General features: G+C 56.0%; 7 protein-coding genes and 3 non-coding genes across 10 annotated transcripts; 3 read left to right on the top strand and 7 right to left on the bottom strand.

Annotated features, from left to right (window-relative positions):
* Positions 1 to 92: 92 nt before the first annotated feature.
* On the bottom strand, positions 93 to 795 carry ASPACDRAFT_40741 (HPP family protein; the record flags this gene model as incomplete). The annotated part of the gene is made up of 2 exons (XM_020200806.1): positions 93 to 521; positions 586 to 795. The coding sequence occupies 2 exons, from the start codon at positions 793 to 795 to the stop codon at positions 93 to 95; spliced, it is 639 nt and encodes a 212-aa protein (XP_020058263.1).
* Positions 796 to 1,249: 454 nt separating this feature from the next.
* ASPACDRAFT_1853960 (sodium:solute symporter family protein) lies at positions 1,250 to 3,558 on the bottom strand (the record flags this gene model as incomplete). The annotated part of the gene is made up of 4 exons (XM_020197346.1): positions 1,250 to 2,581; positions 2,639 to 2,916; positions 2,971 to 3,232; positions 3,289 to 3,558. 4 exons carry the CDS (start codon positions 3,556 to 3,558, stop codon positions 1,328 to 1,330), a joined length of 2,064 nt encoding a protein of 687 aa, XP_020058262.1. The 3' UTR covers positions 1,250 to 1,327.
* A 650-nt stretch (positions 3,559 to 4,208) lies between these two features.
* Positions 4,209 to 5,980, bottom strand: ASPACDRAFT_1853959 (uncharacterized protein). Its single transcript, XM_020197345.1, has 3 exons — positions 5,758 to 5,980; positions 5,337 to 5,661; positions 4,209 to 5,235 (listed from the first exon to the last, which is right to left on the bottom strand). The coding sequence occupies exons 1-3, from the start codon at positions 5,875 to 5,877 to the stop codon at positions 4,598 to 4,600; spliced, it is 1,083 nt and encodes a 360-aa protein (XP_020058261.1). The 5' UTR covers positions 5,878 to 5,980; the 3' UTR covers positions 4,209 to 4,597.
* Positions 5,981 to 6,207: 227 nt separating this feature from the next.
* Positions 6,208 to 7,787, top strand: ASPACDRAFT_24754 (uncharacterized protein; the record flags this gene model as incomplete). The annotated part of the gene is made up of 4 exons (XM_020199288.1): positions 6,208 to 6,420; positions 6,492 to 6,819; positions 6,890 to 7,506; positions 7,581 to 7,787. 4 exons carry the CDS (start codon positions 6,208 to 6,210, stop codon positions 7,785 to 7,787), a joined length of 1,365 nt encoding a protein of 454 aa, XP_020058260.1.
* Positions 7,788 to 8,207: 420 nt separating this feature from the next.
* Positions 8,208 to 9,350, bottom strand: ASPACDRAFT_7917 (NAD(P)-dependent alcohol dehydrogenase; the record flags this gene model as incomplete). The annotated part of the gene is made up of 3 exons (XM_020205336.1): positions 8,208 to 8,463; positions 8,558 to 8,990; positions 9,068 to 9,350. Coding segments are annotated over 3 exons (972 nt in total), but the record flags the coding sequence as incomplete, so codon positions are not given.
* Positions 9,351 to 11,033: 1,683 nt separating this feature from the next.
* On the top strand, positions 11,034 to 11,105 carry ASPACDRAFT_t102. The gene has a single exon. It is a non-coding gene; the product is annotated as a tRNA-Ala (tRNA).
* Positions 11,106 to 11,187: 82 nt separating this feature from the next.
* ASPACDRAFT_t103 lies at positions 11,188 to 11,277 on the top strand. Its single transcript has one exon. It is a non-coding gene; the product is annotated as a tRNA-Asp (tRNA).
* A 596-nt stretch (positions 11,278 to 11,873) lies between these two features.
* Positions 11,874 to 11,945, bottom strand: ASPACDRAFT_t94. Its single transcript has one exon. It is a non-coding gene; the product is annotated as a tRNA-Ala (tRNA).
* A 334-nt stretch (positions 11,946 to 12,279) lies between these two features.
* ASPACDRAFT_58322 (uncharacterized protein) lies at positions 12,280 to 13,146 on the bottom strand (the record flags this gene model as incomplete). The annotated part of the gene is made up of 1 exon (XM_020203332.1): positions 12,280 to 13,146. The coding sequence occupies one exon, from the start codon at positions 13,144 to 13,146 to the stop codon at positions 12,280 to 12,282; it is 867 nt and encodes a 288-aa protein (XP_020058258.1).
* A 2,847-nt stretch (positions 13,147 to 15,993) lies between these two features.
* On the bottom strand, positions 15,994 to 16,647 carry ASPACDRAFT_76430 (PaaI family thioesterase). The gene has a single exon (XM_020204708.1). The coding sequence runs from the start codon at positions 16,623 to 16,625 to the stop codon at positions 16,167 to 16,169; it is 459 nt and encodes a 152-aa protein (XP_020058257.1). The 5' UTR covers positions 16,626 to 16,647; the 3' UTR covers positions 15,994 to 16,166.
* Positions 16,648 to 16,690: the final 43 nt, after the last annotated feature.

Below are 16,690 nucleotides of genomic sequence, written 5' to 3'. Positions count from 1 at the left end.
CCCAACAACGCAAAAACACCACCATCGCCACCAACAACAACAACAACAACAACAGGCCCAATTCACCCCACGACGCCCCCAAAAAGCACCTCCTACTTCGCCTCCACCCGCGGCAACGCCGGCCTCGGCGTGACCGGCGCAACCCAGAAGACGGGGTACCGGCGTTGGCAGTTATTGACCAGCAGGGCGACGGCGAGCAGCATGGTGGAGGAGAGCAGCACGACGGGCAGGTAGTACCAGGAGAGCTGCCAGACGGCCTCGTTGGTGGCGGGGAGCAGGGCGGTGGCGCCGGCGGGCGGGTGGGTGGTCTCGGTGACCTGCATCACCACGACGGCCAGCGCCGACGAGAGCGCCGCGGCCAGCCAGCGCAGGGACTCGAACCGGTCCTCGTCGGGCATCAGGCTGAACAGCTTGGTCACGCACAGGCCGACCAGGGCGCTCAGGAAGTGGCCGAAGATGAGGGCGCGCGGCTGTGCTAGCGGGCTTTCGATGGCGCCGTAGACGAGGACGGCGGAGGCGCCCTTGATTGTTGTTAGTATGAGTAAAAGGGGAAGGGGCAGGGGCAAGGGCAAGGGGAGAACGAACATAGGAGGCGATAATGCCCGGTACGTGACGGTCCAGGAAGTAGTGGGAGTAGTTGAAGATGGCCTGGACGACGCAGAGACCGCAGAAGGCGGAGATAAACGACCACAGCCAGATTTGATACTTGGGCAGGGGCTGGGGAGGGCTGGCGCGGTAGCCGAGCCAGTGGCTGAGCCACGGCGGGAGGCGGGCCAGGAACTCTTGCTCATTCATGGGTGGTTTTCAGACCCAGGCTTTTGGAGAAGGATAGGGAGAGTTTGCAGTGGAGAGGATGTCGACAATTGAGGTGTCTTTGAGTAGCATACAGGTGTCGTCGACTCTGGCCGGGTGAAGGGGTACTTCGACCTTTATGACGGTGAGTGGCCGTCACGAGGGTGGTCGAGAATCAGCAACCCAGGGATTCTATTACCTCAAGCAATGCTGCAGCGATTGGTTGACTGGTAAACTGGTTGAATGCAGCTCCAAATTACCCCAGCCCAGCCTGGCCCTGGATTTAAGAACTCGGTTGATCCGCAGGGCGCAGGCAGGATTTGCTGGTGGGTCCGGCTTCGGCAAGGCTCGGCAATTGCTCGGCTGGCTTCTCCACACTCGATTTCCAGGGTCCGATAAAACTTGTTATGCAGCAAACAGCACTTGTCGTGTAGCTATATGACGGAATTCATTTTCCATAAACTTGACCTACCTCTAATGAATCTAGGCATCGATACAATCTCTATACAACCAAAAATTCCCCACTAAGCCCTCACTAGTTCTTCCGCCCTTCCCAAACCCGCCGACTCGAAGCCCAAACTCCACGAACCCCCTTGGCGATCTCCAACCGCCCATCGTACAGTGGATACACCACCACTGCCAAGAACGCGCAGAACTGCCAGATGATCGCCACCGTCGTCCACCCGGCGAAAAACGACTTGGTGAAGATGTAATCCCGGTACAGCGGCATCGGCCACAGCACAAAGGTGATCAGCACGAGCGCCACGAAGGTGGCCCACGCGATGCGCGACCAGCGGTACAACTCCCGCAGGGTCTCCGGGGAGAACGGGTGGATGACGTCGTCGAGGCTGAGGCGAGACTGCGAGGGGGATGGTGAGTTGGAGTCTGGGGAGGTGGAGGATACGAAGACGCTCTTGGTTTCGGGCTCGGGCCCTTCTTTCTTGTCCTCGCGGGATTCGGGGTTGGGGGTTGGTTGCGACTCGGAGACCGAACTGTGATCATCGGCGACGAGCTCGATGCGGAGGAACTCGCGCCAGTCGAATTTGTAGGGGCGGTAGAGGGAGATCAGCACCGAATAGAGGGCGGGCGAGAAGAAGGAGCCGATGGCGCCGTATAGCGCCGGCAGCCCCTCGCCTGTCGTGGTCATGTCCACGCGACCATACAGCGATTTGGCAGTCGCCAGCCAGATGGCCAGGCCTGTGAAGAAGCCCAGCACGGGCGCAAGGATGGCGGCCAGGCGGGTCTGGCCGGACCAGAATAGGGTCAGCCCCAGCGGGATGATGCCGGGGCACGAGAGGATGGGCCGGAAGTAGCCGATCCAGGTCATGTTGGCGCCGCCGTAGTTGAGGGCGATGGAGATGCCCGTGATGAAGACCGCGTGGAAGACGACGGCGATATGGCTGACGTGCAGCAGCCGGCGGTCCCCCGCGGTCGGGTTGATGTAGGTCTTGTACATGTCGAAGGAGAGGATGCTGCTGACCGCGATCATCGAGGAGGAGACCGTGCTGGTCAGGGCCATGAAGAGCAGCACAAAGAAGGCCACCATCCCCGCGTTGCCCAGCAGGGCTTTTACGAGGTAGGGCATCACCATCCCCGTGCTCACTTCTGTGGCCGTGAGGGGACCAGGGTAGGTTGGGAAGATGGGAGTGTTGTGCAGCGCCCGGGCAGACAGCCCGATCACCGTGCCGAGACCCCAGGGGATTCCGAACACGGCGACGGCGGCCAGGTTGTAGGCCGGTACGGTGGAGTTGACCTCACTGGCGAATGACTTTTGCCAGAACGCAGTGTCCTGCGGGTTGCGGTTAGATTCATGTCCCGCAGAGAGAAGTGGACTGCCGGCACTTACCATGACAACCAGGGCGAGGTTGCCGAACTTCAAGATGAGGCCCCAGATAATGGCATCCTTGGATTTCATGGTAAGCAGAGAGCCCTCATAGTTTCCCGAAATGTAATTCTCGCTCGCGGTTGCGACCACTTTATCGTAGAGACCAGACAGCCCGCCCACAGCGTCGTGAGTCAGGACTGAGAGCGTGAAGTAAATGATGAGAATCAGAGCGACAGTTGTGTGAAGAAAGTCGGTGAGGAAAGTTGCCTTCAGGCCGCCAACGGCAGTATAAAGCACCACTATACCATCGAACATTAGCTCCTCCTTACTCTCCGCTGAATGTCTTTTCTCACCTCCGAGAGGAATCAGAATGGTAGCAGCCACAAAGTTCATTGCTGAAACGCCGTGGATGAGCTGCGACCCCGTCAAGATCATCGAAGCGCACCCGAACACATTGTTGGTCAGGTTGAGAATCATGTAGATGATGTGGCCCACCCATCCGTATCGCATGCGAATGATTTCCAGGGAAGTGTGGGCATAGGGCACGCGGATCTTAGCCATGACGCCAAGCGCTGCCATCAATGCGATCTGGAAGCAGAGACCGGATCCCCACCACTGTAGAGGCTAGGTGTCAACACACGGTGGTCCAAGGTTAGGGCTAGATTCCTTACCAGGGGAACCGCTAGTCCATAGCGATAGCACATCGCGGCCGACAAAACCGTCTCATTGATCCACATCCATGACGAGAAGACAGCTGAAGCCGTCAGTCCTGTGCCAACCGAGCGGTTCGCGACCATGAACATCTCGGATGTTCCTGAATCCTCGGCTAGATACGCCCTCTGGATCTTGATCGCCACTAGGATCACCCCGCAGAAGAGGACGCCCAGGCCGATAAGAAGACCATAAGCCGTGCCCTGGGGCACCAGATCTATTACCGTCATGATGCAAATGTGGGTGGTTGTTCAATGGCCGTTGTGGACGGTTGGTATCTTGGTGTTGATACCCATCGATTTAAGTATATGCTGTGAGGCGATAGAGTTTGGCCATTGCTCTATTGTGAGTGGTTTGTCACGCTGTTCTTGGCCTCAATTGCGTTATGCATGTACCGGCCGAGAAGGAAGTAGGGCAGGCAGATCTTGAGCTGTGGGTGATTGATAAAGCTTGTTAGTGGGTGCTGCTCGTGATGGCGTGCGCCAAGCTAACTATGGCAACAACAACCACCACCACCACCACCTACAGGGGATTCCCATTTTCTAGTCATGGTTTCATCATCACAGTTTGCGAAATATGCAAACCTGGTATGTAGTCTCCGACGTCCTCTAGTAAATTTATGTCACTCGTGTTCAAGTCTGTGGTAATTAATTGGCTATGATTGGTGGCGACCGTGAGCTGCACACACTGCCACATTTCCTGTCAGTACTCCAATATTGACTAGATCACTCTAAACTTGGGCCTGTACACCTTACTTTCCGAATATTCAAGTTTCAGCACTTGATATGATATTTGGTGAGTTCCGCGAGGACGTCTAGATCTTTCTCAGGAGTACTCTGCCGTCCTACCCTGACTCATACAGTAGCTTCAAGTTTACTGACTCAGGCCCTAAGTGCTCTTCACCTAGCACGGCCATGTGCATGTCCGATTATACTGGACTTGTTACGGGCAAAGCCCGCCCCAACAATTCTGACAGCCGTGAGTTGCACTCACCAACAGTGCCTGCAATCGAGTCGTGGTACACTCGACCAGGAGATCGATAGCAGCTAGGATCTTATAGACCCGAGGTGTGGGGTCAGGTCAATTGACTACTACACCTGCCAAAGTGAAATCAGCCCGTGATCGTCAGAGCGATATACCAGATCATACATCGTCCCATCTAACGACAAAATGCACCCTCTATGCCACCCCTACTCTAGCCATGGAGTCTAAGCCGAATGCATCTTGACCTCCCCTCCAGCCATGCAATCCTAAGCTAATTTTCAAGCATCACTCCTCGATCGGCTCCCCCACCAATTCAGCCTCCTCCAACCCGCGTCCGAACTTGATATACCCCAGCTGAACCTCCAACGCCGTCCGCCGCCCGACTTCCCAGACCAGCTGCCCCCAGCACTCCCGTTCCAACTCCTCATTAATCTCCATGATCAGACCCACCCACCGCTCCATCGCCCTCCTCTCTTGCTCTTCCGCCCTGCCCGGGTTATCACCGACCCCCGCCCCCTCCCCTTGGAAAAAAGTAGTCCCCACAAACCGCCCGAGCGTGACGTGCGCAATCGGCGCCGTATAACACGTATCGATGCTCACTCCGGTCGTCAGCGCTCTCATATGCAGCTGGCTCCGGAGATGATGATAAGTGTACGGGCTCTCGTTGTCGTCGTCGTCGGCGGCGGCAGCGGCAGGGACGAAACTGATCGCCACGCCTAGCTTGTCGAAGAGGAGTTTCGGCTTGACAAGGCGGGCGATGTGCCGCTGTTCTCGGTGGTACTCGTTGCGGGGGGTGTCGAGGAGCTCCTTGAGTTGCGGCTCGCCGATGTGGGCGTAGACCTCGTGGAGGTGGGCGATCGGGTGGCGGTGGGAGAGCTCGATGATGGAGAGATGGAGGGATGGAGGTGGGGTGAGATGGAGGTCTGGGTCGCTGGGTCAGTTATACTTCGAAATCAGATGATGGATAGACAGATGCGGTGGGTTTGGAGTCCCATTCTTCGTCTACTGGAGGGTAGCAGCTCACCAGGCCCTACGAATCGCGACAACCGGCGCTGGATATCGAGGAGCAGGCGCATGATCGGTGGGTCGGGACGCGTCCAGATGACCAGGCAATTAACATCTTGCTTGCTCAGCTGCTCGATCTCCTGGGCTCCGTAGGTCTCGTCGGTCTGCAGCTTGAGGTAGCGGATGAGCGCTTCGTCGGGAGTGATGCGCTGCGATGTTGGTGGGACAAGATGGCTACTATTACGGTCGCCAGTGCTACCATCTCGTCCACTCGGGCGAAGCAGGCCAATCGATCGCTCTAGGCTTGCGGTTCGGAAGGATTCGTAGGCTTCTTGTATCTTGGCCTGTGCGGTGGGAGAGCGTTAGTCCGGTCGGCGGTGCGGGGAGGGGGGAGAGGGGGAAGGCTATAGCACCGCGGTGATATAGGCACCACCACGTACGGGATTGTTGGCACATTCCGGATGGTCGAGAAGTTCTTGGTACCAATTGCGAGTGGAAGGTTCCCCGGGCTGTTGGGGAGGGAAGGTGAATGGCACCTGCAGGCTGGCAGCGTCACCCATTATTTTTAGTTTATGGATGGTGTGAAGGGGTGAAGATGCAGGGGAAGGCTGCGTGCGGGGAGTTGCGGTGGTGATAAGGCTTGAAGCAGCCGGATGATTGCAGGCTCTCGTATTCATGAGGCGGTGCGGACTTGGCGCATGTTGGCGCATATGCCAGCCTCATGCAGCTAAATCCATGTTTGGCAAGGCAATGTGTGAAAAAAGTGAAGCGCCTGCCTCATAGCCTTACTGCATTGGTGATAAGGCTCATAAGATCTCTTTTTCCTTTCGAGTCGCCATGTCTGGATCGTCTTTTGCCGCATACAGACTCCCTGCGATAGTGGTTATGGGATGTCGATACATTCGCAGTACCCCTTCTCGCTGCCATCCTACTGTTCGGGCCTGGACGATGGAAGCTTCTGCCAGCGAGAGCTGAAGGAGGAGTCCCGATCGTGGCGATCCGAGAAATATGCGCCCGTCTCGAATGTGATGGTCCTGGAGCATGACCATGGCGTGGGGTCGGCCCGCTTTTGCGATGATGCAGAGATGGATCGACTATTAGCTGTACCCCTCCCTATCCAGCTTCTACCCGGTCGCAAAGAGTCCATCCAGTGGTATGCTAACCCTAAGCGCAGGCAGAACACCATCCCCAGCTCCGAATTGTTCTGCTGCAACCGACCCCCCAGGAGAGACTACTCCACACCATCGACGACCCTGCGGTCCTGAAGGCACTGCTCACCAACGAACTCATCAGCGATCGGGTTGATGAGCCCACGAACGAGAAGACTCTCGATCAGAGTGAGGACGGCGTGCCGTCGCAGCTTAACATCACACGCAGCTGCCTTTTGAAGATCCTGACGCGATATGACATCGCGCCCGCCGCAGCCTCCCACATCCGTGGCCAGGAACAGATCTTCGGCTCGCGACAGCAGCGCGATGAGGAAGGAAAGATGCGCTCCTTCGGTGAGTGAGGGACTTGCCGGTGAATACATAGACCAACCGGCTCATGGATAATTTTGTGCTCGTGTTCTAGAATTCTGGTACGCAATCCGAGCCCGGGCCTACGTGCGACGATTAGGCAAGGAAGCCGATCTCAAGATGACAATCGTGACGCGATACGACGCGCGATCGCAGTCGACGCTCGTCCTGCTGAAGTACCGATCCTTCAACGACCTGCCGCAGCGCCTGCACGAGGAGTTGGTGGAGAACCTGCAGGCCTTCGTCCGGGAGCCCACGACGGCCGCGCTCGTGAAGAATCCCTTCATCACCTCGGTGATGCACTTCAACCCGACCATTCAGTACTTCCGACGGGCCGCCCGGGAGCCGCGGGATACGATCCGCGACGAGGAGGCGAGGGTGCACGGGGGCATGGACGAGTTCGCCCGCATCGACCTGCACAAGCTCCATCTCACCCTGACCAGCCTCGACCAGGATAAGATCCAGATGAGCTTTATTCTGGGCGTGATTGCGCGGCTGCGCATCCAGCACGAGACCTTCCAGACCCTCGTCGAAGGCAAGGCGGGCGTCCCCGAGCGCGTCTGGCTGTATTTCCGCATGGAGGAGGAATTCGATCGCTTCGAGAATCAGATCGCCTACTTCAAGTCGTCGGTGGAGGATGTTGCGAGGCGGGTGGAGCGGCTGCTTGAATTGGTGAGAAGCCCCGTATTCAATAGTATCATATCTCCTTTCCCTGGTCTACTGCGACGACGACTTACACTAATCAGCTGTTCAACATGAGCTCGCGGATCAACACTCAATCCAGCACGAAGATGACCAAATATGCCATGCATGAGAGCGCCTCGATGAGCACCATCTCGGTGGTGACCATGCTCTTCCTCCCTGGAACCTTCATTGCCGTAGGTGCCCTATCTGCAGGCTCGACGGTGAAAACTAGGGCTAACAGGCACACACACACCCCCAGACCATACTAGGAACCAACATTATCGCCGGGCCGTCTCGCTCAGAGGGAGACACCCCGGGCCACTCAGAGCTTTACATCTCGTCACAGTGGTGGATCCTGCTAGTCCTGACCGTCTCGCTGACCGTTGTCACGATGGGCGGGTGGTATATGCTGCGGAGAAAGACCGCCCGGTCGATCGAACATATGATCTCCGCCCAGAATGCAGTCTGATCCTGTCTGGCTGGTAACGAATGATGTCTTGTTTCTGGCGTTCAGATGGCTGACATTCAGCGGGCGTTGCTGATTTTGAGATCTGGGGTGTGGCTACGCACTTGGTGCCTTGAATGGATTTGATGTGTTGTTCTTCTTCTTCGTATGTACAATACAGATCAATATCGGTGACTGATGACACCTAGACCTACTGCAGGTCCCGTACCAAGACTCCCCGATATCTCATCTTCCCTTCCCTCAGAGTCTTCATCGCGTCCTCAATGCCCGCTGGCGTCATGGGGAAGGTCATAGTCGTGGGGGTGATATTCTTCCTCGCTGCAAACTCGAACAGGGATCGGATATTCTGGCGGGAGGCCACCAACGACCCTTGGATCTTGATGCCACGAAGGAAGAGGCGGGCCAAAGGCACCGGGGCGGGCTTCAGGGTAAGCGTGAGAGGGTAGATGCTGCCACGAGTCGCCACCAATGGCATCAAACTAGCGGTGCGTCAGTAAGACCATTGGATGCAGATTGAATGCAGCCTGGGACAAAAGTTCACAAGGAGCGAAGACAGGGTCGACAGCCACTTACGAAGAATAATCAACGTCAGCACTCCCACAGAGCAGAAGATGCTTCACCTGACGGAAACCCTCGGGCACCGGGCCCCCCGACTGGAAGACATGGAACTCCGACGCCCCGTAGTCCATTGCCTCCTTTCTCTTCGCCTCGGAGCTGGACAGCACCACCACCTGGCACCCCATGGCGCTGGCGAGCTTAATGGCCACGTGGCCGAGGCCGCCGACACCCATGATCCCCACCCGGTCCGTCGCCCGCACCCCGTACTGCATGAAGATCTCCCACACACTGGCGCCCGCACACATCAGCGGGGCGGCGTGGATCGAGTCGTACCCGTCGGGGATGCGGTAGACGCAGTTCTCGTCCCAGACCGCGCCGTGACTGAACGAGCCGTTATCCCGGTCGTGGAACCCGTACATCTTGACGTTCGGGCAGTACTGATCATGGCCTGGAAATCTCGGGGTAAGTTGCCTTCTCGGACACACCACCGATAATAAAAACGCAAAACACATTGGAAAGACATACCGGTCGCGCATTCCTCGCAGGAGGCGCAGATACTGTGCGTATAGCCGAATCCCACACGATCCCCGACCTGAACGGACTTGACCCCGGCCCCCAGGGCGCGGATGATGCCCACCCCTTCGTGGCCCAGCACATTGCCCGCCTTGAGGTAGTGCTCGTCGGTGCCGCAGACCCCGGAGTGGGTGGTCTCGATGAATACCTCGTGCAGCTCGAGGGTGCGCGTCACCGTGTCCGCGACGATGCGTCCCTCGGGCGACCCGCGGAATACGTCGAATGCGATGCTCATGGTGCTGTGTGTGCCTTGATTTCGGTTGCTGGTGTATTCAAAGAGGGTCTCCTCGCCCTTATTATATAGTATCCATCTCCCGTTCTTGCTTTGTTTTCCTCCCGCACAAATATGATGGCTCCAGTGCTGCGGCTCCAGAACGGGGGTTCTGTGAACACCCCGGCGAATCGAGCGACGAGATCTCGGTTGCACGATGGGTACCTGTATAGGTAGTTCCAACGCTTAGATGGAGTGGTGCAACGGAACCAGTGGCACTGATTGGCCCACCCGTCTGGATTTTTCTCCTGAGCTCCACTCATCGAAGCTCATGCCGAGGCTTGCGCTGCCGCTGCCCGCTCCGCGAGATCCGGGCTTGACCTCCGATAAGGGAAAGAGAAAAAGGGGGGACGGCAGGATCGTACCCATGTGTCAGTCGAGCAACGAAATCCCGACAGCTGAAACATTTCCGATGCAGCCGAAGCCTGGGGGGTGGACTACCTATAGCACATGATTTATTGTCCGTGATTGTGTTCCGTGCTTCTATTCAGCACCCATTCCGAAATCGTGAGATGGTCCCAAGAAGAAAAGAGAGAGGCCCCTCAGTTTCGAAAAGCGCTTTATCGGGGCCAACGGCGACGCCAGACTATTCCTGGGTCTGCGACGCCAGCGGCTTCTATCATCCCCACAGGACTATGCCATTTAGGACAGGGAAGCCGTTATGCTGCTTAGTTCCCTAGCATTCTTAGCGCATACTCCTACCGCTTGTTGCACTATGGCTATACTATCTATGCTTTGTTTTCGCGGTTGGAATAGTCATTTGTGGTGACTAGAGCTTTCCTACACGATCAGCGAGGAGGAGTCAATGAAATATGACATATCTTGTTGGTATTGATGTTAGTCTTTTAGCGCTCGATGGTGATTCTGGCGTGCCATTGTGCCAGTGCGTGCTTCTCTCGAGGCTATCTCTTGGGGCATTAGCCAAGGCCGTATATCGGTTATGCAGTTACAGAATCCTCGTGCAGTGCGACTTTGACTTGATAGTGGGGTTTTCTTTGTTCTGCGTATGTGGTGGGAGCTCTGGGCTTGCGGTTGAGCTTGTGTTTAGGCTCCTTGTGCATCAAGTAACGTGTTGGTACGTACAACTTACCTCCCAGTACGCTTGTATAGGTCGCCAGCTCGAGATTTTCGTGGCAGTGGGCGCATTTGACTGTCTGCCGAATGTTTTCTAGTGCCTATTGCTTGTCAGCTTGTGTAATTGCGATAGCAGGTGAGAAAATGTCAGCGTTTGATCTCGCCACGGAGGTGTTTCTGGGGGGTACTGGTTCTCGAGCACCCACGCTCTGTGGTGTATAGCTTTGGTACTTGTGTCACTGCGTACGGGTGACGCCACCACGATGTGAATTGGTTGGTGGTTGGGTTACAGTGTGTTGGCTGTTACTCCAAGTATCGTTCACACTAATATATATCTGAGCCCGGCTCCTTGGCCGAGAAGATGGTGAGAACCTGAACATGAATTTTGGATATATATGTTAGGTTAGACACACTACAGACATCCATTTGATTGCTATATGATGATTGAGTACTAAAAGAATAGATGTTGAGTAGGTTATACACCATCGGACCTGAATAAGGTGCATTGTCTATTGATTTGATGGCTTGAAGCTATGGTACATATATTGAACTACAAAGTCACTTCAACAACAAGGGCTTGTGGTTTAGGGGTATAACGCTCCATTCGCATTGGAGAGGTCCCGGGTTCGATTCCCGGCGAGTCCATCTTTTTGCCTTCTTCCATTCTTTTAGGGCTTTTATCTATCAGCCCGCTATAAGCTCAATCTTATAAAGTACTACCATCTCTTCCTCGATGGTCTAACGGTCATGATTTCCGCTTGTCAATCCCATTCGGGAACAAGCGCGGGAGACCTGGGTTCGACTCCCAGTCGGGGAGATTCTGTTTTGCTTCTAATTTTTGCATGTTCTTTCCGTACAGCGATTGCTTCCGCCTGTGCAGTCATATTTTGCTCTAGTTGCATTATTTGACTCTGCGCTATTCGCCATCAGTAAAGTCATACCTTGCCAAGGTCTGCAATGGCCCCAGGGCCTTAATTCTCAATAATACCACACCGGATGAGCACCAACACCCATAGTCGTGTTAGTAACATGTTCCTGGATTTATGCACACCACCACCCTTAACACCACACATAGGACCAAGGCTGACGGCTAACTTTCTCGGGGTAACTGTACCGGCCCACGGATCAAGTCACTCGATTGTCACGCACCCCCCGCGTATTCCTAGCACCAGCCTCCAGGTCACACCCGCTTAGATTCAGGGATTGACACCTGGTTCCTACAAGCGACGAGGCACATCAAACTGTGCATATTGTTCTTCTGGTATACCATGCGGTCAATCCACTCGACACGCCGGCCGAGGCTGCAAACAAGGCGATTTGTTCACGGCAAAAAGCGACGAGACCCATACAAGCCCGTCCGTGCACAGGAGCTACCGTCCACAAGAATGGATGCCCGGCAAAAAGACAAAAAGATGGAGCTGCGGGGAATCGAACCCCGGACCTCTCCCATGCTAAGGGAATATTATACCACTAAACCACAGCCCCGATTGCTGTCAAGAGCGTAAGAGTTTGTCAATAGGTCGCTGCGCAAAAGCTGGTCACTTCTGGGAGGGATCTCGAAGCCATGAGCGTGGGTATTCTCCGCCCTCCGACACATTGCACATTCATCTCTATGCCTGCGACCACTGATCAGCGTTCGGGCTATTTGATATTCATAGAGCATTACCACAACAAGGATCGTATCCTCGAACGCATGTGAAGGAGTAGCATCGCAGTCTCATTCGCTACGTACAGAAGAAAAAGCACCAGATAAGCACCTTGAAATGAATCCCGAAACGACTGCAAGACCAGCCTCATTCGCCCGACCCTATCCCCAAGCCTAGTTATTCGGCTCCACATCCACGAGCTTGAGCATCCGCCCTGATCTGGGCGCCCGACTCCGCGCCTCCCCCCACCCGAGCTGCGTCCCAGGGAAGCGGTAGAAGGCGCGCGCGCTGTCCTCGTCGGAGGTCTGCAGCTGCGGCGGGAACTCATAGGCCATGACGGAGAGCGGGTTGCGGGGCCCCAGCTGCACGGTATAGTCATCCTGGGTATCCTCGCGCTCCGGGGCGAACTCGTGCCGTAAGCCGAGGACGTGGCCGAGCTCGTGCAGGAAGATGTTCTTCAGGTAGGCGACGGTGCCCGGGGTGAAGGCCGACTGGTACACGTTCAGATAGTTCAGGTCGATCGGGCTCGGGAAGAAGGCCTCGGCCAGCACCCCGCCTTGGCTGCCGCCGTAGGAGAGCACGAACGCCGCGTCCTCCAGCCGGGCCACCCACTGCAGGCTCACCCCGAGCTCGAGCCGGTTCCACTCGTCCGCGGCCGCCTTCAGCGCGTTGGCCGCCAGCGTCGCCCACTCGGCCTTCGGGTATCCGTTGGCGAAGGCGGCGAAGTTGACGCGCTGGTTTGGGCCGGGTTTCCACCGCGGGATCACTTTCCCGAAGCCGACTTGGAGCGCGGCGATGTTGGCCGCCGGGTGGCTGCTGCTGGTGCTGGCGGCATCGGTGAAGGTCACCGGGGCGGGTCTCTGGGTCGAGCAGGTGTACCTCGCTGGGCGTTCGGAAGTCGAGGACGGCTCGTCGGGCGGTTCGTCGGAGAGATCGGTTGCGGGGTCGAGGGTCTTTAGGGCTTCTTGCCCCACGGCGCCCTTCAGGTCGTCAAAGAAGCTGGCACGGCCCGGGTCGAGGGTGGCCTGCTGGTCGGACATGATGATGGGCTTGGGTCGGTTGCGGATCGAGGTTCCACACCAGTCTTTGGCGACGGAGTCCAGCTTGGTTGGATATGGTGGTTGAGTGAGATTGTGATGGGATTGGGATTGTTGAGAGAAGAAGTGAACCCTTGACCGGGAGGATTAGGCTGTATTTATGCTTTTTAGGGTGCACCTCGTCATAAGGGACCAGTTGGAATGAAGAATCCCACGACACAGTGTGTTATCAGTTTGGAGGTTTTCAATGGTCTGGACTCGACTGCCGAAGTCTATCTCTTCAGCAGTAATTGTGCAACGTCTGTCAAATGACCCGGATCAATCGAGCTTGGCTGTGGCGCTGGAGAGCTGAAGATAAAGGACTCGCGTGGTGTAGGCGTCTAAAACAAGTTCGTGTTGTAGGCTAAGCTGCCACTCGGGGGATGTTGCAAGGATTGTCCGGTTTCAACACGAGCAGCCGCAAACGTGGAAGAGAAGCCCGACACTGGGTCGCTCTAATTGGGGTTTGCATGGTATTCTGAGCTGGCCATGTCTGTTTTATCCAGCCGTAGTGCTGGGTCTCGAGCACCAGCCCGCAGTTTTACAATACTCGGGAAGGACCTGTCGGATTGCGACCTCAAGTATCAATTCACATGTAAGAGACCATGGCTGTGTAACTGATCTCTAGGAGCGTAGATGTCAACTGGTGGCTGCAGAACGAAGACACGGTTGTGAAATTGCAGCACACCTGCCGTGCGCAATACGAGGATGAAATTGCGCCAACTGCCGCCGTCGTATGAGCGTGGGCTGTGGCCCAGATCCAATTCATGAAGAACAATCCTCATTGCAGAAAAGGCCAAGACCAAACGAGTGATCGGTGTGGCTGTAAGCTTAAGCTCGGACCAAGAGTCTAGTCGGTACAGCTGTGGGGGCTGTGCATTGAAGCTCACGACGGCCGCATGCAGCCTTGCGACGTTAAATGGTTCGTGGTTCGTATTAGGCTCACCAACCCAAACCTCATGGTGCTGTCAAATGCTCCTGGCATCTCGAGCTTCTCCACAGCTTCCGCCCGGACATCCCTTCGTCAGGGTTGACCTATTCCGTATCAGTGTAGCTCCAGGAGCTCGTGCGGGTTTGGGGCTACGACCTGTGCCACCGGCGCACGTACCACGAAGCACAGTCCTATAGTAAAAGCTACTCAAGACGTTCCGAATTATTACCGCTAGTCTGTACCCGAGCTTGACCCTACTAAGCTGTGATGTACACCTACAGTGACAGCTCCGGCCTAGTTCCATGCTTGTTGCGATGTTGAGATCCTCATTGAACCACCTGAACAGCTTGAAGAGAGGATCTGTAGTTGTAGCTGAACCAGCTTGGTCGTATCGTTAGCCGGTTGAGTTGACGCTGATCCATGGTTCTCGTATCCGTGTCCGTCTTTGACTTCAATCATACTTTCGTATCAGCCGTCGACTTTAGTCGCAAGTCGTGGCTAAGGTCTGAGTCGCTTCTCTTCAACTCTCCACTGTACAAGAAGATAGGCATATGAATTCCCTTTGCTTTTTTACCTGTAAGAGGGGGAGAGGGTGGAGAGGCTACTTGTCACATACCGCAAAGAACGAGCATGCTCTGCGACCAACATAACAGCGCCAATAAGAGAGTTATCTTCTTGACTACAAACTGAGACTTCTGTTTCGTTTGCGATGCAGGAAATGATACAGCCGACTGGAGATTGTTGACTCATTCCATTTTCACTCACCTTGCCGACGTGACTTTCAGCAACATCTCGGAGCTAGGGCTTGGCTCGTAAGAGACACATGATAACCAGACTCTGCAGAATCAAACCTGTTATTTTGCTGTTTCTGGGGGAATGGGGGCTCATAAAACAGATTGGTGGATAGGGGAAATGGATAGGGATATCAGAATTAAAAGTGCCACATGAGGATATCCGCTACCAGCTCGTCGGCGATACCAAGCGATGGGAAGCCACTGAAGGCTTATGGTCTCGTAGCAGTAAGCCAGGCTAGTTTACCCATGAAGTTGTATGAGATCATGCGATCAGATGCGTGAGATAATGGCAATCAGCTACCAATAGTACAGAACTTTCTGTTGCTTATGCCTGGTATTAACTTCACATTCGAATACCAATCGCCCCCTTCATACAGAAAAGGAAAACTTCCGTACTGCACATACAAGCACCTCTGCACACCCAACCCAACCCACCCCACCCTGACCCAATCCTCCCACCAAGAACCAAACGAAAAGCCTCATACCGCGCGCATCTTCGAGGCCGGCATCAAAGACCTATGCCGCAAGCTGCGCTCGGAATGCAACCACCAGCGCACCGTTACCACGTCTTCTGCGTCGCGTACAACCTCCTGACGATCGCGCAGCTGATCATCGGGGCGAGCATCACCGCGCTGAAACCGAGCTGCGGCGCGCACCTGCTGGCCATCATCGTTCTCGGGGCCGTCAACACGGTCATTGCGGGCGTGCTCGCCTTCCTCAAGGGGCGGGGCCTGGCCCAGCGGCTGCGGCGGAACATGTTCGAGCCGCGGAAGCAGCTGGATGCGATCGAGGAGACCATGGTCCGCCTGCGGTACAGCGACCCCGAGCGGTTCTCGGCGGAGGAGGTCGTGGCCTTGATGGAGGCGGCGCTGCGGCGGTATCTGGCGGCCGAGGAGAGGTTATCGAGAGTAATCAGCCGAACACGTATACTCAGACTGCTGCTGCCGCTATTGCTGAAGGTGATGCGCAGGGGGCGCGGCCGGGGCTTCAGTCGCTTCGAGCGAGTTTGTTCGGAAAGGCGCGGCAGGGTGATGACGAGGGCGCCGGAGGTATTCATTGAAGTGATTTATCATTGGAGGTCGTCTTGACTTTGAATTGATAATTGGAGATTCTTCTCGTAAGCACTATGATATTATATGAATTGCACTCTTCATTTATATTTCTTACAGTCCATCCAGAGAAGAAGTGGAGCCCCATGCGTCAACACGCACATCTTCCACCCAAAGCATAGCGTAACTCGCCGAATCCAACAACCCCAATCACCGCTGTTTCACAAACTTCGTATGCAACCCCGTGGCCACCACCACCCTCTTCTCCCCCCCACCCGTCTCATCCGGCACCACCTTACAGATCTCCACCGAGACGTACGCCATCGTCCCGCCGACCTTCATCGCCCGCCCGGTCACCTCCAGCGTCTCCCCCTCCCGGGCCGACGCCACGTACGAGACATGCAGATCCGTGCTCACCCCCGTGTAGCTGCCGCCGTAGGTGGCGATGACCATGCCCGCGGCCCAGTCGACCAGGCACGCGGACATGGTCCCGTGCAGCCCGCCCTTGGAGTTGATGTGGGGCTGGGCGATGCGGATGGTCGCCAGCAGGTGGCCCTCGGTGGCGGCGGTGATGGTCACGTCCGCCAGGAGGTGGGCGTAGATGGGGCTGTTGGCGCGCTGGGTCGCGCTGACGGTTTGCACGTGCGCCAGAGTTTCGTCGGGCGTCATTTTGGGAGTGGTTGTCTTTGTTGATGAGGTGAGAAGGATTGGGGAGTTGTTCGGGGTTGGTTTGA

Source organism: Aspergillus aculeatus (genome assembly GCF_001890905.1).
Source record: "Aspergillus aculeatus ATCC 16872 unplaced genomic scaffold ASPACscaffold_4, whole genome shotgun sequence".
Classification (NCBI taxonomy): Eukaryota; Fungi; Ascomycota; class Eurotiomycetes; order Eurotiales; family Aspergillaceae; genus Aspergillus; species Aspergillus aculeatus.
The sequence above is the reverse complement of the archived record's forward strand: the minus strand, read 5'-3'. Positions and strand labels throughout refer to the sequence as shown.

What these genes read in the sequence shown, in the direction of transcription:
- ASPACDRAFT_1853959 (XM_020197345.1), bottom strand. Translation starts at nt 5,877, where the DNA reads ATGGGTGACGCTGCCAGCCTGCAGGTGCCATTCACCTTCCCTCCCCAA. An exon ending in CGGAATGTGCCAACAATCCC is followed by an intron (nt 5,662 to 5,757) that starts GTACGTGGTGGT and finishes CCCACCGCACAG; the next exon opens with GCCAAGATACAAGAAGCCTA. An exon ending in GTCGCGATTCGTAGGGCCTG is followed by an intron (nt 5,236 to 5,336) that starts GTGAGCTGCTAC and finishes CCAGCGACCCAG; the next exon opens with ACCTCCATCTCACCCCACCT.
- ASPACDRAFT_76430 (XM_020204708.1), bottom strand. Translation starts at nt 16,625, where the DNA reads ATGACGCCCGACGAAACTCTGGCGCACGTGCAAACCGTCAGCGCGACC.